Here is a 20,404-nt window from a genome sequence, read left to right on the forward strand (position 1 = left end):
AGGCCACAATTGGGCCCCTTATGCTTCCCCACTCCTATTCTATCTTATCCCCCGATACGGGTAGCCTCTCCATATCACAGCTCTGTGGGCAATCAGTGCCGCTACTATATCACAGCAGCCCTTCTCGGTGTGTGTTTGGGATCAGTGACAGCGAATATTTGTATCGACTGAAGTACCACTTTCATGTCGAAATTCGTTCTCGTACCAGCTTCTATTGTTTAGAGGCGGATCACTTTTTTGCCAATATGCACCATTGACATTACTATTTATTCATTCGATTCATTCACTGGACGAATTCAAAGCCGATATGGCATGAGAAATATTTTTCTGCTGCTGCTCAGCCTTGAACCCGAGACCTCACAGTCATAGAGCCACTGCTCTATCCACTGACCCACTTGAGGCTCCATGTCCAGCGAAAAATAACCAATAACTTTTGTTTGTAAATATGTTTTCAAATTTTCCTATGAGAGTGAAAGAGATGACTTGATCTAGATTTCATTCATTCCCACTGAAATCAACAACATACATGTTTAGAAAATAGAACTGATTGTGCGTTCGGTATTAAGTACACAAAACAAAAAGTAAACAAAGACTTATATTTTGAAAACATGTTCTCAAAACTGCTTTTGAGAATGAGCGAGATGACTAGATCTTGATGTCTTTTGTCTCGTGTACTATAACATTTGTTTATAAAGATATTTTCAAAATATCCTCTGAGAGTGAATGAAATGTAATTTTTAGTCATCTCACATTATATCTAATAAAATGCAAGCAATATGGGATTAATTCCATTAATCTCACTTTTTCTATAAGAAATAGATGCTCAAATTTCATTTTCCAAATGATACAAAATAGGTTACCAATAGGTTACGTTACGATACGATTTCTTAAAATGCCGAAAGGTGCTCCTTTGACCCTACCTAAATTTTATAAGATTATGAGAAAGGAGTCACTGAAGACCAGAATACATCTCCCACCGTTCGTCCTCAAAGCCAGTGAAAACCTAAAAAAAAGGATTATATATCAACAAACAGCATATTATTTTAATTAATTATGAAACGCTAATGTGTAAACAAAAATGACAAAAGTGGTGTCCTTTCTTCTATTTGATTGACATATTATGTCCAGCGCACAATAAATTATAAACATGTTTTTAAAATTTCCTATGAAAGAGAGCGAGATGACTAGATCTCTATTTTATTCACTCTTATTGAAATGTCAAAAACATGTTTTCAAAACAAAAGTTATTGTGCGTTATGCCCAATACACAATAACTTTTGTTTAGTAAACATGTTTGTGACATTTCAATGTGAGTGAGCGAGATCTAGATCTAGTCATCTCGCTCACTCTCACGGACAATTTTGAAAACATGTTTACAAACAAAAGTTATTGTGCGTTATGCCCAACGCACAATAACTTTTGTTTTGTAAACATGTTTTTGACATTTCAGTGAGAGTGAGTGAAACCTAGATATAGTCAACTCGCTCACTTTCAAAGGCAATTTTGAAAACATATTTACAAACAAAAGTTGTTGTGCGCTGGACATTAGGCTTAAACAAAAAAGATAAACAGATTGAAGTTTCCTTTTCATATAAAAATAAAAAATAAACAAAAAATAAAGAAAATTGTTTTTTGTAATTTTATTTATGATTAATTTATACCGATAGAATAGTACAAAAGCTAGACAATCAAAGAATTTGGTTTAATCTCCCAGGACTTTTATTATTTATTTATACAAATATTTTCAGTTTCAGTTTAATAATAAATCCCACATTTTTGAATTTTATTCATTATAATAAATAAATAATTCAACAAATAAATGAATATATTTATTTAATTTTTCTCAGTTTTTCAGTTCAATTAATAAAAATATCAAAAGTTTTCACTAGCCTAAAGGCTATTTCATTAAAATTGTTTAATTTATAAAAGAAGGAAATTGAATTTTTCATCTGACAATTTTGATTTTATTTTAAACAAATTTATATCTAAAGTTGTTTCGAAAATGTTTAAAATTGTGTTTTCGTATTTGATAGTTTATATTTTGAGCATGAGAATAGGAAATGTGTGGATGTGGAATGCACATATGTATTTGAAAAATCGATCAAATAAACTGTTAATAAACAATTTATGTAAAAACTGCGTATAGGTTTTTTGTACATGTTAAAGAATAATAATAATAAAATTTTATTTTCTTGTACTTTTTGTTAGTTCTTTTTCAGTGAAGATGTTAGTTTTATATTGATTTATTAGATTGAAGCTTCGCAGTACACCTACTCATACCATTGCATCAAAAATACTCTTTACAAAGGAAAGCTATTTTGATGTTGGCATTTTTGAACATAATGTGATATTTTACTATCGTGAATAGCATTGATAAATTCCACCTTTTCCTGTGCAATCACATCCGTAGAAAAGTACATTAGGGAAATGTAAAACTCTTCCTACAAGAAGTCCTTGGGTGAATTTGTGGTTAAAATGGGAATGTTGCAAATACACGTACAGCATAATCAATTGGACTTGATGGAGACGAGTCATCAGAAAGACAATTTGTCTGATAAATCAGGAGACATAAATTGGAATTTCCATCATCACTCAACATCATGTTGTCATCATCAGTCATATCGATTGTTATGATTGTTTTCCGCACCAGTATTATCTACATCACGTGTTGTTCTGCATCGGGTAAATATTGACTCCCTTCCCTGCCATCCTTACCAGTTTACTATATTTTTGATCTCTATAGTGTATGTTATATTATATATCGAGAGCATATATATTAACAAAAGGTTCTCCAGGGATGTATCATACACTCTGTATCTTTGATATCCTTCCTATGGGTATAATTTACACGGAGCTTTCTGAAAATTTTCTGCATATTCAGATTTTCATTTCAGGATTTTATGAAAAAATCAAATTATATTTTTAAAAATTTAATTAGGATTGAACTTATTACTAATCGTCTGAAAATATAGAAGGAAAAAAATCAAGTATTTTCCATTTTGTGGGACAGAAAGCACAAATACCGCGACAAAAAACTCTTGAATGTAGAGCTTGTACTTCTTTGTGGTCTTCTTTTTCTCTTTGGTCATCTAAAACAGCAAAAATATTTCAAAATTTCAAATTGTGCATGATTTTAATTCTAAAATAATCCACTGTATCCTATGTAATATGTAGTTGTAGCGGTGATGTTAAGGCTTTGTGGGTTTTCTCTACACGGTAAAAGGTTTTGGACACTGACCAAAATATTGGATCAAATTTTTTTTAGAACAAATTTGTACCTACAAGAGACATTTATTTGTTCAAATTATTTTTTCACAGTTTTGTTACGAAATATAGTAAGAATTCTGTTGGAATTTTATTTGTGAACCGTTTTGAAACGGAGGAATATCTACAAATTTGATTCGATTTCATTTCATATAAATTTGTTCCTAAAAGTTGGAATCGAATATAGACATTTTGTCCCCATTGTCGGGAACAAATTTGTGTAATTTAAAAGACTTCCCCGTTTCGTCTAACATTTAAGGCCTATACTTCAGGCGAGATGGATTTCGGTGGCGAAAGTTCATAAGGAACATCAAATAAAAACCAACTTAACAGTTTTTCATATGTGAGTGCTGGCAGCAGGAGGGGAAGGGAATCTCTGGAATTTCGAATTAAAAAAAAGTTAAACGATAAATTATTGTAGCTCGAAAAATGCCACAAATTTTGGCGTCCTCCTCGTTTCGATGGTGCCTAACAGAGCAAATTCGTTACCAATATTCGGTGTTTTTTGTTACTACTAGAGGGTACAAAATTGTTCCAAAAATTTTCGGTGTCCATGGACAAGCTAATTTTTTGAACAAATTCGTTACTAATGTTGAATATCTTCCTGAGTCTCGTAAAAGGAATAAGATTGTGCCAAAAATTTGCGTGTCCGTGGACGAGCTAATTTTTGGAACAAATGTGCCAACATTTTTTTTTTACCGTGCAGGGCTACCGGTGGCATCACTTGTCTATTGGGTGTTTCTGAGTTTTTTTTATACCCTTTGAAAAAAAAAACTGGAGATAGACCGTTTATTTCGATTAATTATCAGGAGAGTTCTTTCTACGATAAATTTATTTAAGAAGAAGTGATCCGGCTCGAAGGACCAAAAAACGTTTATGAGATTGACTAATCTGCGGGGGAAACACGTGGTGGCTAATGGTTCTCTGTGGAAACTGAGAGCTTCTAAGAACACTTTTGGGTGGAGCACTAGGCAGTTTACTCTATATACAAATCGCTCTTGGGAAAGATTTTTTAAATACTTTTTGAACTTTAGTTCTTCTACGACGTAGGAACATGAGCCTGACGCAGGTAGAAATACAATTTTTGCTCCTTTCTCGCTTCCCGGAATATTTATGCAAATAGACTTTCATACATAGTTATACACGTAAAGCTTAATATCTCTATTGTGTCAATTTTGATAATATTTTCCTTCGTTCTTATTTATGATTGTAATTCTGGGTGGTAAATTCTCTTCTTATACAGCTGTATCCGCTGCATATTATAATATCGATTGAGCGATATCCTGTGCTATCTGCTCGAATATTTTTTAGCTTATTTTTTTCTTAATGTTCTCCTAAAATTATTCAATATTTTAGATCACTTGAATTTCATTGCAACAATGCTAGGGAATAGTTGTAAAATTTAATTTCGCCCGAGCATTTTTTAGCACAAGTGCTTCTACACAATCGTTTTTTTCTTTGTGCTAGTTCCTGTCCCGACTGTGTGGTGGTTTTGGAATACGACGAGGACTGGGGAAAACAGTCGAGATAGGAATCAACACAAAAAAAGTCGATAATGCAGAAGTACATTTCTTTTAGTACAGTCATTGCGTGGGGATGAGTCGCGGTGAATGTAGACTTGATTTATTTTAGGATAAAATGTCCTTCCGGTGAGCGTCGGTTTTTGAATTCAATCCAAAATTAAACACACAATCTACCAGAGCTTTCGACAACTATCGTGTCTTCCGCAGTGGTTTTTGATTGGTCACTCTTTGGTGGAAAAACTTGACTAAAATCCAAAGTCCAACCATAAACTACTGGGGAAGACGATAGGTGTCCGAAAGCTCTGGTACATTGTGTGTTTAAATTTTGATTTACTTCAAAACCCGACGCTCACCGGAAGGACATTTTGTCCTAAAATAAATTTAGTACAGTCATGTACTAAAAGAAATGTTCAGGACAAAGATTACCTATTTCAATTTTGATTGTAATTAGCACAATTATGCAAACTCAAATATCCCAACTCCCTAATTTCCCTAAATTTATTCATGTTTGTTATTTAATTTTAAAAATCTATATTTCTACGTTGTAAGAGGTGAAAGTAGAGAAATTAAAAAAGAAATGTTTTCCACCCCTTTTACCGTGTTTCTGACTCAAGTTTGTAATTCATTACTCTAAAACCATATCTTTTTAAGTTCCTCATTTTCGAATTTTCAAAACTATTCCTAAAATATTTGAATGGATATTCAGTCATAAATTTTATCTGCAACTTTTCCTCCAAGAATATTCGCTAAAGCTTTCAAATTCAAGTTGTATGTTTACTTTACAAAGTTTCAAAATGTTTATTTTGTGGTAAAACTTTTTAAGCTTCACATATCTCCTCGGAGAGTCCTCGAAAAATCCTCGATTCCACTCAACACCCAAATAACATTGATGTGCCTAAAAAGGTTGTTATCCTAAAAGAGTGCTTGAGGAATTTGCTAAAGATGCTTCAAGAGCTGGGATTCTAAGGCAAATAAACTTTAAATGAAATCTTCTCCATATGAGACACCAAGACTTCTTGTGCTATTTGCTCCAGCAATCGGGTTTCGTGATGCTATGTTCCATCCCTGTGTGAGCGCACCAATTGACATTCTAGTCACATTTGGTGTGTTCCTCCAAAATAGGGCTTTCCCTTCTGCCTCTCATATGTCGGGATCAATGAATTGCCGAGGCAAGGCGCACCAGAACAAGAGACAATAATTGGTGGATGTCGGGGTGTGAATGACGATTTTTGATCGACGTGCAAATTTCGGTGAAAGGTTTGGGAGAAAGTTCACATGTTTTTGGATGAGATCGCATGTTGTCAATACATTTTCAGCACCCTATTTTGCTTATGGATGGGTAAATGGGGCTGACATGACGATAAAAACGGCCCAGTGATTCCCAGTTGCATGTCCCTTTCCCGCCTCTTTTCACTATTTTATTGCAGTATTCGGAACAAGTGAGAGAGAAGTGAACATAAATGAATTATTCCCGTGTTATTGAGGGATCAATATGACTCCCAGAGGGGATGGTGGAGTAACAAAGAGCCACAAATTCCATTCTTGATTTTCTCATGCAAATCACCATCCTCCCTGGCTCAATTCTATCAATGATTCAGGAAAATTCCACTCATTTTGATTTTTCAACCCTCACACCATCATCACCAACGTCGAAAGGATGGCCACAACCACTGAGATATTTCTGAGATTTCCCCCTCAATTTTCTTCTTTTATTTTGTGCGACTTCCTCAAAACTGGCGCCAGAGTTGCACGCAACTCCTATGCAACCACCAGTGAAAGTCTGCGCATGGCGATGAGTTTTCCAGCAAGCTTGTTTCCCAACAACCCCCAACACAATCCTCAGTCCTTGCTGGAGTCTTCACGATGATAGTTGCTTATTTGCAAGTTTGTTCGGAACTCTGAGGATTAGTTTATATCCATAGAGTGTGTGTTTGTTCTAAAAACCATCAATATTCAAAGTGAGACAGTTGAATTATTCCAAAAGTGTCCACTCCAATCATGATGCTTCTATAGTTTTTTTTTTTGTGGAGGACCTGTGTTCACAAAATCAACATTGTATAGTTCTTCTAAAGATATATACGTTCAGCATCATGAAGGGCACATATCAAAATTGTACAGCCATGGGAATTGGAATGATTGTCGTATTTCTCGCCGGTGAGTTTCATGTCACAAAAATGCAATCCCATCAATTTTTTTTTTTTATCTCAAGCACAAAATTCAGTCTTCATTTCCAATTGGCATTTTCAACCCTTCGTCATTACCCACCCAGTGATAAAATTACACTCTCGAAAAAGTGGTAACAGATCCCACACTTCACATTATTGGATATCAAATTTTATTGCAAACAAAACATAATGACAAAACAATTAACTTGAGTTGTTCCCCGCACAATAATCAACAATGACTCTTTTCAATTTATTGCATCAAATGAAAAATAATACAGAGAACAGTATGCCAATAACAAGGGAAGATTGGTTTTGCGTCGGTAGACAAAAAGGGAGAATATGGAGAATATATTTCATCATTCAATTAATTATTTGCTGCCACTCAGACAAAATACACTGGTGTCCAATCAATGGGGAAAATGGGAAGCCGCATTAATGCTCCAAGCACATACCACTTGGTCACTTAACTTTCACCAGATGCGGGTGTCGAGTTGAGCCACCCATAGATGGTAGATAACACTGGTAGACGTTTAATTAAGAGACAATTTTCACCACTTGAATAACTTGTCTAGTGGACAGTTTAATTTTATTCCCTGATGATGTGATAAAACATTATATAGTTAGGTGGTAAGCACAAAACGCACACAACTTTCAAAAATCCTCGATAATATATGTAATATAGTATATATGTAGTATGAATCTTTATAGAATTCGAAGTTGAAATTGCTGTTAATTCTGTAATAATTATTTGTTTTACTATTTTGAAAATTTACGAATTTACGATTTTTCTCAAAGTTCTGAGTGAACAATTTTATACCCGACCCATCATTAAGGAACGTTGGCTAAGATGGAAAGCTTTAATGACATGCTTAATCTTACTCATAAAGTTTATTTTGAAAAATGACTTAATTTAAACAAACTACGTAAATTCAACTTTCATGGTATAAGAGCTTTGAGCAAAGTTCTTTCAATATCAGCATTTTTTCTTGATATTACAGGGATGATTGTGCTTCTCTAAACTACGCAAAATCAACAATTGACAAAATCAAATGGATATGATTGAAAGGTTTTTAAATCACCAAAAAAGGTGTTGATGGATAATTCTAAGATTTGTATTTCTTAAAAGCGGTGGCAAAGCATCCCAGGCTTTGCGAGGTGCTCGAACTTCTGACTTAGAATTCTATCCCTTAAAAGTATTGTCGAATTATTTACCGTTTACCGGTTCTCAACCGATTTAAACCGATTTGTAATCTACTCGAAAGATCCCGCACAAAATAATTTTAAGAGTAATAAAATTGATTTTCGGGCAAATATTACATTTCGGTTTATAACCGGTTCATTATCGGTTCACAACTAATTTGAACGGATTTATAAATCACTCAAAACATTATCCAAAATAACATAAGACTAAATTAATTGAATTTCGAATAAAAATTTCGATGAATTTCGTATAAAAATCGATTGGAACCGATGCAGTTTTGTTGGGAAAACTGCCAAAATCTTTCCAACGAGCCCAAACATGACCCCATTCGCACATAAATGCGCTCTAGAGTCTAGAGCCTTTTTTAACCCTTGACCTGGAAAAATCGTTATTAGGAATGATTAGACGGTATTTTTATACATGGTCAATTGTTCGCCAATTGTTTTCGAGCAATCCCAAAAAAACGTGGTTTTAAAGAGGAAGGGGGTGGGGAAATAGAGGGCGTTAACGATACTTGGGTCGACTTATGGGGGGTTCCCCTTACGTTCCAAGTCGCTATCTCTAACCGTTTGGTCTCTAGACCTGGCGACAGCCGGACAGAGACTCAGACAGGCGTGCAAGCAGCGTGACATTCCTCAGAAATCACCTGAAACGCGAAGATTTGTTTAAAAAAAGTGGTCTTCAGAGGATAGAAGGTGAAAATTTTTTGGAGTGGGGGTTAAAAAATCGAGGTATTATATATATTACTTTCTCCGTGGAGTTCGAGCAGTAAAAACGGAAAATATAAAATAATATTGAGCAACAAAAACCATTTTAAAATGCAGATTAAGTGTATTACTCATAAATAGAAAGATTTAAATTTTTTGCGTTGTTTTCTTGACGTAAGGGATGTGTGCTAAATTTCGGACACTTAAAATTTCGGATTTTAAGTCTTTATTAAATGATCCTTAATACATTTAAAATTGAATATATAATATAAATATTGCTTTGTGTACTATATCAGACACCAATAGGGGATTCTACAACAATATGACAATGTCATATGAGAAATATTTGTGGTTAAATTCGAAAGCAGGGCAATTTTAAAGGTTGGTAAGTATCGAATGGCCATTAAAAAAGTAGCTGTATAAACTGTTCTACGATTGATGTGAGTCACATTTTCGAATAGTCTTGCCGAATTTACCTCATAAAAAAAACTCTAAATTTGTCATTTGACATTCACATACTGTTACAGAGTCTTTCAAACGCTCTCCCTCTGAAAATCTCCCAAGAATTTTTCTACAGTATCTCATTCGTAGAGGTGACGCTGTTTCGTTTCTTTGGCATCGTACAATTCTCTATAAATTGATAAAAACTAGAAATTTTTAAAAAAGAAAAAAAGTGTCCGATATTGCAAGTTGTCCGAAATATTGCACAGTTCCCCTATTCATACCAAAAATAAACCTTTACTGAGACAAATAAATAATAATATTACTCATCTTTTATTTAGTGTCTCTCATCAGTAGAAAAGCTTTAGGGTTACTGTACCAAATTTTAACATAGTTGCATGCAAGCGCCAAAGCCTTAAGTTTGAAATCTACTATTTTCAAAACAAATTGATTTTCTTTTGTTATTTTATTAAGGAGTGTTGCTTGGAACCTTGTAGATAGGTTATCGTCTTCATTTTCTTTAGAATCATTCTTAATACATTTTAAAATGAATAAAAATATAGACATAGGTTTGAGTAATACATCGGTCACCTTGATTCTTATAGTTTTTTGCCATTCTGGAATACTTCTAAAGTCTTTGTCACATCATGTCATTCGTCGTAGTGACATTTTAGTCGTTTATTTGCATTGTATAATCTCTAGATCTAGATTATGGAAAAAGTAAAAATTAAATGAAATTTGAAGAACAAAAGAAGTGGCCGAAATTGAAAGCTGGCCGAAATGTGGTACAGTTAGTCCAATTCGTAATTTCGAAAACAATTTTTCATTCTATCATCAAATTGCATTGTGGAAAAGCTGAATATTCTCTTTTGAAGTTCACGTTAGATCCATTGAATTGCGTTCGAGTTAAAACCAAATGAGGTTTTTGATCGATTTTTTTCTATTTTGGTACATTTGCATGCAGATTTTGAGATTGCAGGCAACATAAACATATTTAATTAAATTTGCAAAATAACACTCTTCTTTTAAATGTTTAATTGCATTAATTTCTAAGTGCTTCAGTGCAAATGAGTGCAAATAGCTAAGATCTTTAAAGCTCTCCAAATTTATGTATCAAAATTACAATTTATATAAGAGTAGTAATGCCTTTTCCTTATATAATTCTCATTGCAGTTTAATTTAATTGGAGCTACTCCTCCGTAGTATAAAATCACATTAAATACATTAAATATTGATTGAAAATTTCAATAAATATCAGCTGGTACCCTATTTTCATTCCTCAAAGTATTTCTTGAAAAGCTTCTTGATTAATCAATTGGTGCGCATCAAACGTGCTTTTATGTATTATAAAACACAGGGTCTAGCATAGCATACCCAACATGCTTCACTTGTTATACTGTCTGAGCAGAAGAACAATGCCTTTGTATAAAGCTGAAATTTCGTGGAATTTCAATATAGAGCACCCAGCAGAATAAAATAAACAATTCCATTCATAGAAATTTAATTAAATTCCTCATGTACAAGCAAGAGTGCTATATATGGAAGCATCTTGCGAGAAGAGGAGCTTTTGCTCTAACAACTAAGAATGATTTGTAGTTGAAAAATCAACTCTGTTGCGTGATGCGAAGATACGTGATAAGATGAAAGGGAGTCTATTATAATGATTAGCAAAGTTTTATTAGCAAACTTTACATGAATGTTTAACGATTTAATCAATTTTTTTTTATGCACACCAAGATACTGGATTTTTTTTCATCTTCTTTGCAATGAAACTCAGATGGAAGAAGTTGGGTTGGTAGATGAAGGAGCAAAGAAAAAAATCAATGAAATGGGAAATTTACTCGCGAGGAATGTTAACAAACTCGTAAATTTGTGCTTTCGTATCCTCCTGATGGCAATATTAAAGTACAGAAGAGAGATATGTTTGAATGAGTGCGTCATTTGGCGAATAAGTTATATGTGGATATCCATGGTATTCCTCATGGTATCAACTTCCTCTTCCATTTATGGGTGGGTTACAGCATTGAAGCAGCAGCTGATCACAATTTTGTGTAGACGACACGACTTGCAGACGCCGTCCGACTCATCCCAAAAATCTCTTTTGTGTCTTCCAACCACCCTCCGCATCCGAAACAAACTTATGGGGGATGTGTACGAAAATTTTTCCTATGTTAGTGAATGTACAGATGAATGGAAGACATTGGAGAGGGATAGGACACTGGGTGGAAAAAAGTCATTAAAGATCTCCTTGGCATTTGGAACTATGCTTCAGAAATAGACAAACTCCTCTGACTCTGTATATAGCGATTTATATGGGGCTCAGGTCAATTTATCCTGATTGCTTATTTTGAGGCACTTCCTGATTGCTTATCGAATTTAGTCCCTAAATATCTCTCATCCTCACCTGCTCGGTCATCGTCTCATGCGAAAAGGACTCCAAAAGAAGAAGAGATAAACACATTCTGCCTTTACACCATAAATTCGCTTTTTGTGCTCCAAGGATATTCACACAACAAACTAATAGAGTCCATTAATGATGATGGAAAAAGCTCTCAAATATACAACTTTATAAAGAGGCTATGAATTTTTACGGAAATTTTTCGCGTGAATTTCATAGTAGCAATAAAAATCTGAAAAATCCATTCAAGTTTCATGGTTGCGAAATAAACCATAGCCTTTAAGTAATTCATGAAGTATCTCCTGGAATACAATGATGTGATAAAAAACAACCACATAAAAATATATTATTCAACATCTCACACAAAAGAGTTTATTAAATTTGCACATTTTTGGCTTCAATCCATTGAATTATTTTATATGACAAAATACTGTTGTTAACAAATAACTTCCACTGATACACCCTTCAAATCCGGTTTTTATTGATTCAGTATAGAATTTATACAAAAGCTCATAAAAAACTACAACTTGAACAGATAACTTTTCAATAATTGAAACCACGATTTTTTTTGGGAGAATAAAATGGATTATTAAACTAACTATTAACCAAAATTGAATTGAAAGCATAAAACGATCACGATGAACTTTATTAAAATTCAACAATGAATTATTTCAGCTGGAAAATACATTAAATTCCCCATAAGAAAGATTTTATGCAGTAAAATTCAAATATAAATTAGTTTATTAGTTAAGTATACTGATAGCACTAAAGTTTCAATCAGATTTTGAATAATTCCTCTGGGTGTTTTAAATATCTAGGGGAAAGAGGTACCTGTTCGGACACCGCGACTTTTCTCTTAATTTATTTAGAATTTTTCAAGCATAAAAGTTGACAGTAATTATTTGTTAAACTTTATTACAGCCTAGCTTTTTGACTTCAATTTATGGAACTAGTAAAACAGAATTTTAAAAACAGAATTTTTTTTTGAATTTTAGATGACTTTTTTCAGACGCTAAAAATGGAAAAGAAGAGCACTTCTTCGTTATATTTTTCTGTTGTCCATTTGAAACAGTAGTGTGGAATTAGATGCATGGATTTGATTTTTTACCTATTTCAATTGGATTCTGTTTAAAATCATCCCATACCCCAATACTATAACAACATTTCTAGAAGAGTTATTGCAATGTTTTATACGTAAATTAATAAACTTTATTTTACTTTAAATAATATTATTAATAATTTATTGTTGTGACGCGAAATTATCGCAGAATCTTCCCAAAGGCGTCATATAGAATTTCCCAGAAGAAAAAAGGCAGCAATATAAGTCATTGACACTTAAAAGCTAAAATTCATGAGAGCTACCCATATGCCAATGGAAGCGGTAGAGGAAATATAGGAGATGAGAGAACAAGATGAATGAGGAGTAACAGTTCATGCCCAATGAGTTGCCTGAATGAGCTGTTCATTGAGCAGGTACGGTTGGTACCCAATCTCGCCTCCTTTGGGGATCCCCATGGGGACCGGCTATTACCTTTGGCAATGTTCCTAATGCATCGTCCTTATTTTCCATTTTTCCTACCCTCCAGTCTCTGGTTATAAGCACTGGTAAAAATAAAAGGATCAAATTGATTCCAATTTGATCCTTTTGCAAAGGATGGATCAAACTAACATGTTTTACTACGATAACATTTATCGTAATAAAACATGTTAGTTTGATCCATCCTTTGCAAAAGGATCAAATTTGAATCAATCTGATGAATCTGATTCTTTTATTTTTACCAGTGTAGGGGAAGGCTTTCAGATTTCACACACGCTCTGGCTTCAAACACTTCATATTGTTTCCATATAGTCCTTTAATGAATCTGACCTATGGCAATATAAATTAACAGCTAGTATTCCTTTTCCATTCCTTTTTCCTTCCATTTTACTTGTTCTGGGCCCCTCTTTGTTGAGCTCTATATAATACTCAGCAGAAAAATTCTCCGAGTTATTTGTCGAGGACTGCCAGCGAATTATCTCAACGAAGACTGTTATGCTTCTATATGTGGTCCTAGGACGTCCCATTCTAGTGCAAGAGCTCCCTTTGAACTGAGAGTGCGTCCTTCTATTGCGCTGGATGCCGCTCCTTCATTATGACCTTCTTGGCTGTCCCATCTGACATATTGCGGATAGGAACTCTGAGCTCTGTTGTCCTACTCCTATGGAAGCCAACTCCGCACCGTTAAGAAAGTCGTTGTCACCCACGAAGATGGCCCTCGCTATCGAAGACAATCACTCTATCCTCTTTTTCACGAAGCCAAGTTGAGATTTTAGTGAATAAATACTGAAGTTTAACGAAAACCTAAGTCTCTTCAATGCTGCTGGTCTGGTCTTATAATATCTGGTTTCTTCCTCTCTCATTGAAGGTCGTATAAAGTCCTATTTAGAACAGTATTTTACTTCTGAATTCAACGAAGTTTTTGCAAACAGGCCGATTATCACACATTATAAAAACGTTTTGATCCTTCAGAAGCATTAAAAATCCTTCTGATCATCATTTTCTCATTTTTGTGGAATATGTTATAGTTATCATGTCTGGTATTTATTTTCAAAATTATACTTAGTTTTATCTTAAACTTTATTATACCATGATTCTTACGTTCTCTTGTACCATGATGTTTATACTTTGACAGCGGCCACGGCCAACTTATCATTAACTTCTACGGAGTATCATAGATAGTTGATAAAGACGAATTTATGGACTACATTATAAGTTTGAATACAAATCATAATAAGTTGTCTATCTAGGAAAGATATGTAAAATAAGCTATAATCTTAACGGTACCTAGTAGGTATACAAAATTTAACAACTAGGGTCGGAGAGACCGTTCGGCAAGGATCATCCTTTGACACTTTTATCAAAATATTGAAATTCATTAAATACATATAATAAAACGCAAGTAATATGACGATTTTACGTTAAATTGTATTTTATTATGAGGGTATATATATTCAAATTTCATATCCCAAATGATACAAAATTGGGTGCTAATAAGTGTTGACACAGATTCTTAAAGTTCCAATAGATGTTCTCTCGACCTTATTTATCAACCTTTTTCTGTACAGCGAGGACAGCCGTAAAATCAAAACTAATGTTATTGTCTGAAGTAGCCCAGTTTTCCCCTATAATTTTCAAAGAAGTGTAAGTAGTGAAAATTGTGCACCAAGCGTCAAAGTAAATTTTGGAATTGTTTCATACACTTTCATGTGGTTTCTGTGCAACTTTACTATAAGTGAAACTCATCTCTATTATATTCACTAAATTGTCTCGTCACCATAATTGAATTTACCACTTCTTCTATCCTCCCTTTAATGGAATTCTTCCTATACAGACAATGTGTCTGCCGGATGTTTCAGTGAAATCTTTCCGAGGATCACATAAAATTTCACGAAATCGGAAAAGCCTCCTCCAGAATAAATGGCTAAAGCTTCGTGCAGAAGTATGTGGTTGAAAATAGATGATTTCTCCTGACATCAAATCAATAAAAAAGCACTCATCGCTGAAGTGAAGATTTTTTCAGAGTCATTGAGACGCCACTTTTGAAATTGATTTACCAGAAGAAAAAAAAACGATGAAACGACGCAAATTCCCACCCGCGCCAGCTGAAGAGGGTTGAATTGCCAAGAGCAGAAAATCCTGGGAGATTTCCCGTGATCAATAGTTTATTCGTCACCACCCCAAAATTGCAATAAATAGCAAAGTGCGCCGAAAATTGTCGATGGAGGAAAATTTATCCCCTTAGAAAGTCATTGTATTTACTCACAGGCTTCGCATATCCGTCTTTTCGTATTTTTTTCTCGCCCTCTTCCACTTCATTTCCTCTAATAGTTTTTACAGAACGCTTCCAGAGTTTGTGTTGTTGGCAAAAAAAACTAGTGATAAGCTTGTTGGAGCTTATACAGCCTGTGATTCTTTTTTTCCTACATTTTATCTATATGAGCTAATGCGAATAATAAATTGAAAAGTTGATAGTTTTGAAGACTTACACTGTTTTGTTTAGTACTCCAAGACTTCGTGATTTATAAAACAGAATAATTAAATTCATATAAGTATAAATTAGTATTTTAAAACCCACCAACATTAAATGTTGCATAGGAACAAGTAAATATACTTTTTTTTAAATTAAAAAAAATATGACAGAGCGTTCCAGCTTTGCGGAATGCTCGAACTCACGAATTAGAGCTCTTTTAGTGCAGGGGTGTGCAAGAACCGTTTGAAACCGAATAAACGTCAAAATAAGTTTGTTCAGGTAGCGTTATGACAATTGACACATAAGTTTCATTTGACGTTTGTTCGGTTTCAAACGGTTGTTGCACACTTCTGCTTAGTGAATTACACTTTTTGAATCATTTTTGTGTTCATGGCGGTTGACTATTGATTTAAAGTGATTTACATTCTTTATCATTATCCTAATTTCATCCAAAACATCCAATTTAATAAAATATTCATTAAACCAGGAAAATTTAAGGATTTTCAAGTTTTTTGAGTTTTAGGAGATGTTTAAAAATAAAACATATAGAAGGAAGTGAAGCATCTTTAAAATTGGGCTTTTTCTCCTATTTTTAAATTGACCTAAACCTTATCATAATGCGATTTATTTTTCACAATTGGTTTGCGGATTTAATTTATAACATAGTAAGGTCCAGTTACATTCAAAAGTAGGAAAATTAAGCCGTATTTCATAAGTACCCCAATTCAAAGATGCCCCAATTCCCCATACATCGGAAATACGAGATCTTTGACTTAATCACTGCATCACAATAGCTGTGATTATTAAAGAATCTCAGTTAGAAAAAGCTATAAGTGAGAATGTATACCTTTCGGTGAACTTTCTATTTCGACGCAAAGAGGGTGAGATTGAAACATTTCGTTGCATGCAGGAAAATATTTTCCATTTAGTTCAGGAATTTCCATTACGATTTTGCAAACACAAATGTCGAGGCACATTTCCCAATCCATCCCCTTGAGGACTAAGCCGATATGGAGCAGGTCAGTTAACTCATTCACGTGCTATTGCACATATTTATCTTAGCTGATTGATTATACCCATTAAAATTGATGATATTGCTCATAAATATATTCACACTCTATTCTTCAACAACAATTCAATGAATATCTCACCGTGCTGTTCATCTAACTTTTTCTGCCTTTACATTGCAAAAGGAACGTTCCCTTCCAAATCCATCTCTCAAAAAAAAAGCTCAACTTCGATTATCACATTTACTGCGCATCCACCCACACTTTCAATCACCATTTAAAATGTAGATTTAAATATTCAATTAACATTTGCCCATAACGAAGTAATTTAATTGAGATGGAAAAGTTGGTCAATTGAATGAAGGCTGAAAAAAGAACGCAATTTCTGGTTCAGAGAATATCCAATTGGAATATGTATGTGATCAATAATTCAAGAATGGAATAGTCCAAACTACGGTAATGGATGCAAATGCAATATTTTTGTGAATCAATTTAGGGTATTTTGCTAATCAATTTACTGCCCCAGTGGATAATACTTACAAAATGGAAATTCTTGGATCACTGAGAAAGGAATAATATGACATAATTCTGGAAATTTGCCAAATTAACATTTAGTTTATTTCTTGATAAATATTTGGTGATTTTGAGCAGAAAATTTGTTTATTTGACTTTGTTTATTCAACATGCATGAAATCAGTATATCCTGTAACAATTTAACAGAATATCAAAATAAGGAAATATTCTGTGTGGGAAATAGAGCAATTGTGCTGAGCTTTGAGTTTGTCGGGTATACATGCCCTAAATATTTAGATTAGGAGGAAAAGCTATGCTGAAAACAATGAAGAATTTTGCCAGAATTCAACTTAAAAGAAAGTGAAAAAGAATAGTATCAGAATGAACGATTGAATTGAAATGGTTTTTTTTTTCATTATCTCAATATATTGATAAAAATTAGTAATCAAAAAACGAATAGGGGAGCCTGGGGCAGTTTCATATGGCTGAACTATTTTTCAGGATTTATTTGGTAAACAAATATAAATTATATTCAAACTAACTATGTTTTGTTAATTACTCTTGAGCATTGACTATCTGAAAATATAAAGAACACTTGCTAAATAATTATTTTTTTTCTTAAAAATACATATTTTTGAAAGTAATGCATGTGTGAAAATACCCCACCCTCCTCTATAAATTCAGTGAGGAATTTTTTATAACATAATTTTTAAAAATTTTAGTGAAATGAAGGAAATAAAAAAAATAATGAAATTTTGAACCTCAATATATTTTTCTTGTATAGAAATTATCAATTAACTTATTTTTCAAATTCTTGTACTAAAGAGTATTTCGAGAACAAATCGACCGCTCAGAATAAGAAACGAATAACTCGCAGTAGGCAAATTTTAAGCGATTTCAAGCTGAGATTTTACATGCAGAGTATAGGATTTTTGACATTTAAAATCTCCATAACTTTGAAAATAATTATCTTTCAAGTATAAATTCACAGGGAAGGTAGAGGATATAAAGAAGTATTTGAAAAGAGAACAACGCAAATTTTGTAAAATATCGAGTTGTTCGACTTATATTCTGAGTGGTTGAAATTGAATCCCTTTTGTCCGTTTAAGGTTATTTAGAAGAAATTTTCCTTCAATATCTTCTGAAATAAAAATTACCTCTTCGGCTAATAAAGGAGAAGGTACAAAGTGAAAAGTAGCAAAAATTTGCACTGACTGACTGACATTTAAACGCTCTATTCAGGCTAGATATTTATTAGCCTTATTATATTCCCGAAATTCTGGAATTCATAATACATTCTACGGTAAATTTTTAAAATTGATTTCACTATCTATTGTTTCTTATAAATACATTTCTAAATCAGAACCTTTAGCCCTCTTTGTCTCCAGTTCGTCTTTTCTGTCTTTTTATGTGCGATTCCTTCTAATTACACCTATTTCTACAGTGAAGAATCTTTTTTTTTTGTCAAAAACAAGTTTTGAAAAATTACTTGCAAAGAATAGGGGAAACTGGGGCACCACCAAACACGGGGTAGCACCAAACACTAATTTTTATTACTAAACTACTTGGACTATCTCGACCATTTCTTCAGTGGACAAGCATCCCTATAATGCTTATAAATTTCTTTAAGTCTTGTCCTCTGAATTCGCATATCTGATTAAAAAATCGCAGTGTTTGGTGCTACCCCATGTTTGGTGGTGCCCCAGTTTCCCCTATTTCTTTTTAAAGGGAGAAATAGTCTGCTATAAACAGGAATAAAATGCCTGTCAGGTGGATATTTCTTTCTACAAGACTTTTTAATTAAAGTGGATGAATTTGCCACATATCACATCTTGTCTGAAAATATTTGTCCAACATATTTCAAACAAAATCTACTTTTAGAAAATTGTTAGAAAACGTATTTCCCTCCGGGGTAGAGAAGTATGTTGATTAAAAACCTTTTAAACTTTCTGAGAGCTCAAAAAAAAAAATGAAATTTTCGTTTAGTCACATTGTGATCCACGTTTCTCTAGTATGTTTTCAAGGGCGTACCCAGGATTTCAGTTAGGGGGGGGCTAAGCCTTAAATTTTGTTGGCGGGGGGGGGGGGGGGTACATAATTTTTATTTTGAAAAAAAAAGCATAAAAAATAAAATGAGATAAAAAGTATCTATATACAAACTGGTCCTACTTTTCACGAGAGATTAGCCTATGCCCAATTTGTAGGTATTGATTAAGGAACGATCATCAGTGTTCTTCGGACCAGTAGTGCATTGTCTCCCATATTATTGGCCAAAAATAAAATTAATTTTTAGAAATTATTCGCAACTTTTTACCAAATAACTACAGCAAGGATGCATTCCGTTAGTTCATATTTAATCTATAGAATCAACTACCCGTTAAATATCTGATGAGTGCATTTTTACTATTACACCTATCTTTATTCATTTCTGATAATAATAAGCATATACAAAAACATTAAATAGTGTTTTGGAGCTTATATTTTATTAAACTTAATATGGAACATTTGTCTTAACATTTCGTTTTGTGAAACCCTTCAAGGCAAAAAGGACTATCAGTCTTTAGAGAATTAATGATATGCTTCTGAAAATTTCCAGCTTTGACATTTTTATTTAACGAAAATTTACTTAAGACTAATCAGAGTATTTTTTTCCAAATTTCTTTTCCAGCATAATAAAAAAAATTAATTCGAGTTCTTGGACATAAGAAGAAGATTTAAACTATATTTGCTTCATTTTAATTTAAGAAAAAAAAATCAAAATTCAGCCATTTAGCTATGTTTTCTAATATTAAAAACGTTAATATTTCCTGTTAGGTTATGAATAAAACTAGTCCTCGAACGAAGGATTTTATGTTTACTTGATCATAACTTATTCTATAAAACGAAACATGGTGTAAAATACTTCAAAAATGCCATTAGTTCAAGGACGCAACTTCAATAGGAATATGCTGTTGAAAATGACAATGATGCTGATGATCAAGGACTGGTTCGACTCATTAGCTAACAGGAAATATTTGGTTTTTAAATTTCGGATGAATTTATGTCAAGAAATCTTGTCCATCGTAAAGTAAATTTTTTTCAAAAAGGTCTCCGTATTCCGAAAATCAGATCCCTACAGCTGAATTTTTAAAAGAAAATTTCAGAAAATATACTTTAAATGCTGTGCTTCTGTATG

At 33.3% G+C, this 20,404-nt stretch overlaps 1 protein-coding gene across 1 annotated transcript in view; it reads left to right on the forward strand.

The window, feature by feature from the left end:
- Positions 1-6,628: 6,628 nt before the first annotated feature.
- LOC129805456 (neural cell adhesion molecule 2) overlaps positions 6,629-20,404 on the forward strand; it is a 41,263-nt gene continuing 27,487 nt past the window's right edge. The window contains exon 1 of the mRNA XM_055853371.1: positions 6,629-6,941. Within this exon, the coding sequence (XP_055709346.1) occupies positions 6,878-6,941 (64 nt within the window). The 5' untranslated portion in view covers positions 6,629-6,877. The remainder of the gene's footprint in view (positions 6,942-20,404) is intronic.

The sequence above is a fragment of the Phlebotomus papatasi genome, chromosome 3, assembly GCF_024763615.1.
Source record: "Phlebotomus papatasi isolate M1 chromosome 3, Ppap_2.1, whole genome shotgun sequence".
Taxonomy (NCBI): Eukaryota; Metazoa; Arthropoda; class Insecta; order Diptera; family Psychodidae; genus Phlebotomus; species Phlebotomus papatasi.